At 37.1% G+C, this 9,955-nt stretch overlaps 1 protein-coding gene across 1 annotated transcript; it reads right to left on the minus strand.

Annotated features, from left to right (window-relative positions):
• Positions 1–392: 392 nt before the first annotated feature.
• LOC111384529 (adenine phosphoribosyltransferase 5-like) lies at positions 393–2,257 on the minus strand. Its single transcript, XM_023008815.1, has 5 exons — positions 2,229–2,257; positions 1,149–1,298; positions 875–933; positions 723–790; positions 393–611 (listed from the first exon to the last, which is right to left on the minus strand). The coding sequence occupies exons 2-5, from the start codon at positions 1,243–1,245 to the stop codon at positions 545–547; spliced, it is 291 nt and encodes a 96-aa protein (XP_022864583.1). The 5' UTR covers positions 1,246–1,298; positions 2,229–2,257; the 3' UTR covers positions 393–544.
• Positions 2,258–9,955: the final 7,698 nt, after the last annotated feature.

Consider the following 9,955-nt stretch of genomic DNA (forward strand, 5'->3'; position numbering starts at 1 on the left):
TTTTTATAGTTCATGTTTTTCTTTCAGTCTTTGTTTAATTTTGTTGATTATATTGCCTAATCATTTGAACCTCATCATAACGATGTTTAAGTCTATAACTCGACAGATAGTTCTTACCTAGTTTACGAGATTGAAGCAGTCTGTTAATAGTATGTATTAGATTCAGTGTAATGTGTTCATATACAGTTTAGATACTTTTATATTGGTTTGTATCAAGTAATCTTCTTGAATATTAATCCATTCTTCTTACTAACTTTCAAAATCAATATATTTCCCCCTTGTCTTAATTTTTGATTCGCTTTTGTTGAAAAAGAAAAAGAGAAATTGCACTAAAAAATTTAGCATCCGTCCAAATAGGGATTGAACAAGCTATTTATAAATCCAATCAACGCTATAATAAGAACGAGATGTCTTTTTCGATTGAATCTTGTGCTCTTTTTGTTTGTACGTTTTATCAATATGAAAAGAAATTAGGAGCATAGTACATTTCAATGCCAATCTTGAAGAAGAATTAGGTGAACTCCCACATTCAGGTGAAGCATAGTTAAGGCCTATGATCTCCACCATCCCCTAACTTGCATACATTTTTGCATATTTGTGAATTTGTGCACCTACATCAGATCAGAACTAATAAGAAAATTTCCCAGAATTGAGATGCAACTGTAAATCGAACTTCTTTGTTACATTTAAAAACAGTAGTGAAATGCTCTTCTTGAACCTACTCTTCTACAAGGCTGAAACGTGGCTCCACTAGTAGGTAAAGTGGCTTCCCGTTTAACCGGCCTTTACCCTGGAAAAACCAAAGAAAAGTTTATCTGTGTTGGCCAAAGCCGGCCGGCTCGAAGAAAATAAATTAATTGATTTTGAGCATTACCTTTAGGTCAGGCAGCCCAATGACACAGGCGCACTCAACTACTTCGGCCCCCATTCTTTCTGAAAGTATCATTCGACATATATTTTTTTAATTTATTAATAAAATGAAGTTAAAAATATTTGACAAACACCTCATAAAAATTGGGTTTTGCTACTCTTATCCCCCTCTTGTGAGGAGGGTCCGTGATTTTTTTATTAGATATTGACTCCCTTCTTTTATGAGAAGGTTGTACATCGAACTTGACAGCTTGTTAAAAAAATTCAACGTAGCGTACCTAAAAGTTTAATAGCAGCAGAAAGGGTCCCACCAGTAGCCACCACATCATCAATTACCACAGCTTTTTCACCCTGCTGTACAGCACCAAGGTGCATTTCTAGACAATCTTCACCATATTCCAGCTCGTAAACTTCGTGTATTACTTTTCCTGCACGTTAATATTCTTCTAGAAGTCCGTGTTTGCACTTGATATTAAGCCCCTTTTTTGGGGAGGATTAAATTTTTATTCGCATAATTCATCAATTTTTAAAAAAATCTATTAATAATATAATTTTAAGTCCGATCAAGGAGGGGCAAAATAAGATTGAACAATATAACAAATTAGTAGTCCTTTTGTCCAATAACGATAGACTTATTTTTCTTATTTGCTTTTTCCAATTTATAGGTCGCATTTCTTATTGAAAGTATAGTTAATTTTTTAATTTTTCTAGTATAACCTTACCTAACGTGTCTTGTTATATGAACTACTCATATTTAAACAATTATTTAATATATGAGTATATTAGAAAAATATAAGAAAAAATTATATTTTCAGTTATATTAATTATATTTTTTTAATCCGCGAAAAATGAAAATAATACAATTTTTTTTTATTAAATAAAATGAAGTCTACCCTATTATAAATAGCTAATAATAGTCGACTTGCCACATATGGTATAAATTTATGGGAAAAATTCAAATCTAAAACCATGCTTTAGCGTGGAATTGAGAGGCTTGAAGCAGAGGGAACCAAATCATTTTTTTCCTTCCTACGTAGGCTGGATTTAAGTTTTATTATTGAACCCTCGTCTAACAGTTTAAATTATCCAAAATATAAAATTCATTTGTTTCCATTTCATCGGCAACAGCGAATATATTTCGTGCTTTGTAAACTATCTGAAGCGGTATACCATTTCATCATGCATCAGTACTCTCATACAGTTCAATGGGATATAGTGAATTTTCTACATTCTTTACTCTATCACAGAAGCCTGAATAATCAATTTCTAACAAATAATCTGACATTAAGTTATTATTTAAGCAAAAAGCGTATTAATTAATCTGATAGAACCAAAAAAAAAAAAATCTTTATTTATACCTGGCAACTTTCCTGGTTTACGTAATGGAACTACCAAAAGATAGATGATTTTCTTGAATTTTTTTTTGACAATGAAAATAAATTTCATTCCCAATATCAGTAAAATCTATTTTTTTAATTGACAATTTTCATGTAAAACAAAGTCAAACGAACACTAAAAAACACTTTTATTTCAACATTTTCCACGTGAAAAATTATACCAATTAAACACAATAATTTACAATTCTCAGGAAAATAATTTTTAAGCAATTTAATTTCCTGAAATTCGTTTTCAATTCAATTTAATTATATTTTTGCAATCAAACCGACCCTAAGTATTAAAAATGGCCATACAACTGAAAAGAAGGATTGTGATCATCTTACTAACGTAACTTTTAGTGCACTTTTGTAAAATTGTACAACTTTCGTGGTTTTGATTAATTGGATATGTCAATATGGTGCATCGAGTATGAGTAAGGACTAAGAGGTTGAAGGTGAACTTTATTAGGACTAACTGTGATTTTTAGTACTATTTATTGAAAAAACTTAATCAAAATCGTCCTTAAAAAGTTTGCCCATGATTGGTTCAATAGAAAAAATTGATTAAAATATAAGTGAAAGTCAACAATTGATTTTAACCATAAGTCTGTTTGGAAGTGATTTTGAGAATTAATTTTTTAACTGTAAGGAGAAAAGTGGGGTCCACTTGTGAGAGAAGAAGTCAAATATAACGGCTGAAATAGTCAAAAACGATAAAAAAATCAATTTTTTTGTAGAAAAAATTGCACCCAAACAAGCCCCATATATTTGATAAAATTCAGAACGTTTCAATTACACATTTTATTATCAAAAATTATTAAAAATATGATTTTTATATATGGTGATGTTATACTTACATGAGGGTGTCTATCCCTCCCATATATATTATTGAAAGTGAATCGCCCCCTGGTGCACATTCAAATTGGCAGAACAATCACATTGAGGGGCTTTGGAACTAAATGTGGGGAGTTCGATTCCTAGAAAGTACAACTTGAAAGGCAAGATTTATCTTGGAAGGCAAGTTGCTGTAAGGCAGTGAAGAGGCTCCCTTTGGGGTAGGAGTAAAAGTCGTGTGGGAACCTGGGAACCAACAAGGGCACATCTCGCGATTTACCTCCCTGAGCTGCTGAGGGGTCGGAGGTTCAGGGACGAGGATATAGTCTGGCGCAAGTTGGGACACCTCGTTAAAAAAAAAAAAAAAAAAAAGTGAATCTCTCTTCATGTAAGTGAGATGAATTTAATTATGGACACCGTATTATTTACTGAGCATTTCCCTTTTATGTAAACCTAAACGTGCGCTCATTTTGTCTATTTTCAATAAAGAATATCGGAAGTTGTGTATATGTGCGCTTTTGCAAGACAGTGGAAGTGCGACTTTTTTGTTAGGTCCTATCAAATCAAACTGTTAAGCGTGTCTGATCCAGGTTAAACTTTTTCCCTTATTTTCAGAAAATCCATGCAGTTTTGATTGCTAAAGATCTTCTCGTGGATTGCACCGTTGACCCCTCTCAATATTAGTAAATATCACACTCTTTTTAAACAGAGCAACTTAATTATTGATTTTTTTTTTCTTCATTTCTCCACATGTTCCAGTTTTAATAGTAGAATGTGTTAAATATAGTGGTGTCAACGAGTCGATCTGAGATTTCGATTAGGGTTTTTTTTATCCCAGTCGAGCTGAGCAAAACTTCGCCAAAAATTAAGGCTCGATCCGAACTTTCGGCTCAGGCCTTACCGAGCTGAGCCGAGCCAACTCAATTTTCTGAAATTTTCTTTTTCTCTTGAGGCAGCTGATTTTTTCTTTACTTTTCTTATTTTATGGGTCGGCCCCGCTTAAGCCGACTCCTCGAAATGGGGCTTTGTCCGAGCCTCGAGTGGGACCGGCTTGGACTTTTTTAGAGCCGAATCATGGGCGGCCCGAAACGACGAGTTTAATTGCCGTCCCTACTTCAATATTTTATTAAATTTGAACATTACATCTTATTTTTTAATTTAAAAAAATTATTGGAATTTCAACGGTGAAATATTAATTGCTTGTTAATTTAATCCACGTGAAATTTGAATTAATATTCTTCCATTTACTTATCCTGACAACTTTCACAAATACGTGATTTAATTTCCCTCGGGAAAAATTGGCTCTTTTCTCTTAAATGCTTTGGTGGGATTAAAATTATATTTTTTAGTAAATTGTGATAGAAATTTTTGAAATATTGAGAGATCTATGAAAGATTTGTTTTATTTATTTGATCTTAACTTAAATTAAAATCAAATTTTAATGCAAATCAAACAAGCGCTTGAAGTTGTTGAGAAATCTAATCTATTTTTAGTACTTTTGATGAAATTGATGGGTGTAAAGGAGCAGAGAATCCACTGCGATCGGCTTTTGAGATATGGTTGTGGGTCCGGAGGCCTTTTACACTTTTGAGTTTTATTGATTATTGAATTTTAAAACTATTTTAGAGAAAATTACACCCCACTCAAATTGATCTTCAAACTTTAAAATAATATTAACAAACTCTTGTTTAGTGAGAATTAAAATTAAGTTTTTAATAAATTTTGATAAAAATTAATAAAATACATGATTAAAAAATTGTAAAAAATTTAACTTAAATTAAAATTAAATTTAATTCATATCAAATAGGAGCGAAGTAAATCCTTACACAAGATGCGCTTAACGTTTGATTTCTATTTTTCTCAAAATGTATATATTTTTTTCTTTTTTTCAACAACACATTCTTCATTAAAATAATGTTACACGTAAATAAAAAAACTGTTTATCCACACATTTTCCATCAATCTACTGTTTCAAAATTCATTTTTCTTTAAAAATAGGTGTCAAACTTCTAAAATTCATTAAATTTTCACTTCAAATTCCAACTTTACTAAGTTAAACAGTGATTTTAAAAAATTATTCACTTTATATTATCAAAGAATCGATTGCCAATTAAGCTCTTGTTTGACACTCTTTAAAATTTTAATATATTTTTCTTTATTTTTTTTTTAACCACACATTTTCAATAAAATAATATTATATGTAAATCAATTTTTTTTAATCATACATTCTTCTAAAAAAATACTATTCGATAATATATTTTACCAAAATTTCTCTTTATAATGGGAGTCAAACAAGGGCTAATAAAATATTAGAGACCAACTCATTGGTTTTTTTAAAGATTTGAGTGTGTTTGAATTTCATTATAATCTCCTTGTCATAAATAAATAATGGATCCAACGAAATGTGTCTCTAAAGTTTTGGAAAGTGGTACAAACAAAATTATTCTAACGCGTGACGAGTGCCATTTTGTCTGGTCCCAGAGAAGATAATCTTACGTACCATATTCTCTGTTCATACGCACGCGCAGCGTACAATAGAAAAAGGACCACATTATAACATAATCATTGAAAACATAACATTGTATTAAAAGATTTCGAAAAATATATCTGTGTTTGTATATTTATGTCAGTAAGGCATTATCGACGGTCATTGTTGGCCTCCTTATTTCAACACTAGATCTCAGCCATTGACAATAGTGACCTTACCAGATTTTATGAAGATCTTCTACTATTAGTGCCCAAACACCGAATGTCAAAAAGAAAAGTAAAAGATTTGATTGATTGGTGATTATGTTGACATATTCTCTTCACCCCCAACTCTCGTGAAAAATGTTTCAATAATATCTCAACTTTTGGGCATGGGAATGATTAAATTATTGAACTTCAAAATGCTTTCAAACGATCATTGAACTTTTAATCTTTGCACTCCATTCATCACTGACCAAATTTCGTCGCTGTTAATGCTAATGTGTTTGACGTAAAACACGTGGAAGGCAACGAGAGATTAAAATGTGACAAACCTAATGACACAATCCAGCTGATGAGGTTTATGTGGAGGAACAGGTATTGACATAAATGAAACGGTTGGATGGTCGACTTTCAAAGAAATTGATGTAACTTTTGCGTTTGGTGTCCGTTTTGGGCCCATAACCCCATTTCAGAAAGGTGCGAGCGTTTCGGATTGAAATCACCGCTTTGCCGTGACGTACGAGGGTTTTTGGGCATTTGAAGTCGTTTAGTGTGTCAAAACAACATTTTAAGTTTTGTGTTATTTATTTTCAGCATTTGTTATTTTCATTTTGTAGCCCAGCCCATTTTGGGACTGCTGGCCAGTAGGTTATTTTTTTTTCATATTTAAGACACTGCAAGACGCCTCATAGGGTTTTTTTGGTTCTTCACGAAATAATAAAAGTTTGTTTCTGAATTCAATCCGTTTGGTTATTGTTGTCGTGTGTTTGTAGATTCAATCTACATCATTTTGGTATCAGAGCATGGTGCGTGGGAGAGGACGTGGTGGTCGTGGTGGCCAGATTGATGAAGTTGCAGATCTGCGTAATCAAGTTGAGGCATTGACAATCCGATTTGATCAATTCATGATGTGGGCGGCAGAGGTTGTGTAGAACGGAACACCTCCTGCTCCTCCACGTCGTGCCCCAGTGAGTGATGGTGGAGGTAGATCTGAATTAGGGGAGAGGTCGGATGAGGAGACCTTGTCAGAGGCACGTGACGATCCTGTTCAACAACCTCGTGTTCAACAGCAGGACGTGTTTCAGCGATGGGAATCCGGATTCAAGGTTGATATACCTGAATTTCACGGTGGAATTGAGGCAGATAAATTCCTCGATTGGATGGCGGCAGTAGAGGAGATCTTGGATTACAAAGAAGTGCCCGACAATAAAAGGGTACCTTTGGTGGCGACCCGTCTGCGTGGTCGTGCTGCTGCATGGTGGCAACAACTGAAGCAAAATCGGATCCGTCAGGGTAAGGCTAAAATCCAGTCGTGGGAAAAAATGAAGACACAGTTGTAGGCAGCGTTTCTTCCCTTTAATTATTCCAGGACTTTGTATCAACGCTTACAGAATTTGAGACAAGGCAATCGATCTGTAGATGCTTATTCCACAGAGTTTTACCAACTGATAGCGCGAAATGATGTGGGAGAATCAGAAGACCAGTTGGTAGCGCGCTATATTGGTGGACTACGATTGAATTTACAAGACGTCCTAAATATGTTCTCGTCGATATCTGTTTCTGAGGCTCACCAGCGAGCACTTCAGGCTGAAAATCAACAACAACGTCATTCTGTAGTAGGCATTTCTGGTGGTCTATCTGGAGATGGGGGTCGACAATTCACCCCAAATCCCACATCTGGTCCGTCCCAATCCTTTACATCTGGGGGTCGGGGCGTTGATAGGAACACTCGGCCAATGGTTCCTCCAACCGCTAATCCGGGTGGCTGGGCTCCTCCTGGTGGACGAGGGCGTGGAAGTCAGTGTTTTGGTTGTGGTGGTTTTGGTCATTTGAGGAAGGACTGTCCATCTCATGGGCAGCCACGCCCAGGTTCGTTCATTGGAGGGACAACACAAGCCGATGTTAACGATCCTGTTCATGTGGAGAATGAAGAAGAAGAGGCTGAAATTGTGTATACAGGTGACACGGGGCCTCTTTTGGTGGTCCGACGAGCATGTCTTACGCCTAAGGGGTCGTCTGAGAACCTGCAACGAAACAATATCTTTCTGTCTACGTGTACCATTGGAGGAAAGGTGTGTAGGTTCATCATTGATTCGGGCAGTTGCAAAAATGTGATATCTAAAGCGGCCGTGCAGAAGTTGCAGTTAAGCACCGAACCTCATCCTGCTCCCTATAGCCTAGCATGGTTGAGACGAGGTAATGAAATTTGTGTTACTAACCGTGTGTTGGTATCTTTTTCTATTGGCAGTGTGTATCGTGATAGTGTTTGGTGTGATGTGATGCCGATGGATGCGTGTCATTTGTTGTTGGGTCGTCCATGGCAGTTTGATAGGGATGTGTGCCATGAAGGGCGTCGAAATGCATATACATTCACCTTTTCGGGTTAAAAGATTGTACTACTACCCTCCAAAGATACGCAGTGTCTGTCTTTGACAGGGGACAGTAGTAATCTACTTTCTCGATCTTTGTTTGTGCGTGAGATGCTAGCAGAATGTGTTGTACTGCTGTTAGTGGGAACTGAGGCGACAGGAGTGTCGACAGTTCCTATGGCAGCCGAGGGGACGGGTCTTCACCCTAAAGCTGTCGCCTTGGTGTCTGAGTTTCATGATGTGTTTCCGGATGACCTTCCACAGGGTCTTCTGCCTTTGTGGGATATGCAACATCATATTAATTTGGTATCGGGCGCGTCATTGCCTAATCGTCCACATTATCGAATGAGCCCAGTGGAACATGAGGAGTTGAGGAGACAAGTAGAGGAGTTGGTGCAGAAAGGGAACATTAGAGAGAGCCTCAGCTCGTGTGTAGTCCCCGCACTCTTAGTGCCAAAAAGAAATGGGAGTTATCGGATGTGTATAGATAGCAGGGCCATCAACAAAATAACAGTTCATTATCGCTTTTCAATACCGAGGCTAGATGACTTGCTTGATCAGTTGGCCGGCGCAACTGTGTTTACCAAACTGGACTTGAAAAGTGGTTACCATCAGATAAGAGTCTGTCCTGGTGATGAGTGGAAGACAGCATTTAAGACACGGGAAGGATTAATTGAGTGGCTAGTTATGCAGTTTGGACTATCCAATGCACCGAGCAAGAAGCACTTCGACCGTTTATTGGTAAGTGCGTTGTTGTATACTTTGATGACATATTGGTGTACAGTGGGTCGGAGGAGTTTCATGATGAGCATCTAAGGGAAGTCCTTACTGTTTTACGCAATGAGAAGTTCTTTGCAGCCACTAAGAAGTGCGTGTTCTATACCGATAGTGTTTTGTTTTTGGGGTATGTTGTGTCAGCCTGTGGGGTAACGGTGGATGCAGCTAAGGTTGATGCGATTCGGCAGTGGCCGTGACCACAGTCAGTTTCTGATGTGTGGAGTTTCCACGATTTAGCGTCGTTTTATCGACGATTTATTCAGCACTTCAGCACCATCATGTCTCCCATTACTGATTGCATGAAGGAGAGTAAGTTTCAATGGACACTCGAGGCTGAGAAAGCGTTTTTTATCATTAAGGAGCGTTTGACTTCAGCCCCGATACTTGCGTTGCCTGATTTCACAAAACCTTTTGCATTACATTGTGATGCCTCTAAATTGGGTATCGGAGCTGTCCTCAGTCAGGAAGGAAAACCAGTAGCTTATTTCAGTCAGAAGTTGGCAGGGGCTCGTGGGAGGTATAGCACTTACGACGCAGAGCTTTACGCTGTTGTTCAGGCCATTCGCCATTGGCGACATTATCTGTTTCAACGAGAATTTGTCTTATACAGTGATCATGAAGCCCTCAAGCATTTGTCAAGCTAGGAGTCTGTATCTGCCCGTCATGCATCATGGGTTGCCTTTTTGCAGCAGTTCAACTTTGTCATTAAACATCAGGCTGGTTCTTCTAATCGTGTGGCAGATGCGCTAAGTCGGCGGCATGGGTTATTAGCGCGACTACAGGTAGCGGTCACCGGGTTTGAGACCTTTGCCTCTCTTTATGTTGATGACCCTTATTTTGGCCCCATCTATCACAGTTTACTGCAGGGACCCCATTCCTCTTTTCTGCTAGAGGATGGGTATGTGTTTAGAGGTGTTCAGTTGTGTATACCAGATTGCAGCCTTCGTCTGAAATTGATTGAGGAGTTTCATGGTGAAGGTCATGTTGGGCGAGATCATACTTTGGCTTTGATTAGCACTTCATTTTTCTGGCCTACTATGC

This window comes from Olea europaea, unplaced genomic scaffold, assembly GCF_002742605.1.
Source record: "Olea europaea var. sylvestris unplaced genomic scaffold, O_europaea_v1 scaffold2932, whole genome shotgun sequence".
NCBI lineage: Eukaryota > Viridiplantae > Streptophyta > Magnoliopsida > Lamiales > Oleaceae > Olea > Olea europaea.

What these genes read in the sequence shown, in the direction of transcription:
- LOC111384529 (XM_023008815.1), bottom strand. Translation starts at nt 1,245, where the DNA reads ATGCACCTTGGTGCTGTACAGCAGGGTGAAAAAGCTGTGGTAATTGAT. An exon ending in TTGGGCTGCCTGACCTAAAG is followed by an intron (nt 791 to 874) that starts GTAATGCTCAAA and finishes TGGTTTTTCCAG; the next exon opens with GGTAAAGGCCGGTTAAACGG. An exon ending in CGTTTCAGCCTTGTAGAAGA is followed by an intron (nt 612 to 722) that starts GTAGGTTCAAGA and finishes GATCTGATGTAG; the next exon opens with GTGCACAAATTCACAAATAT.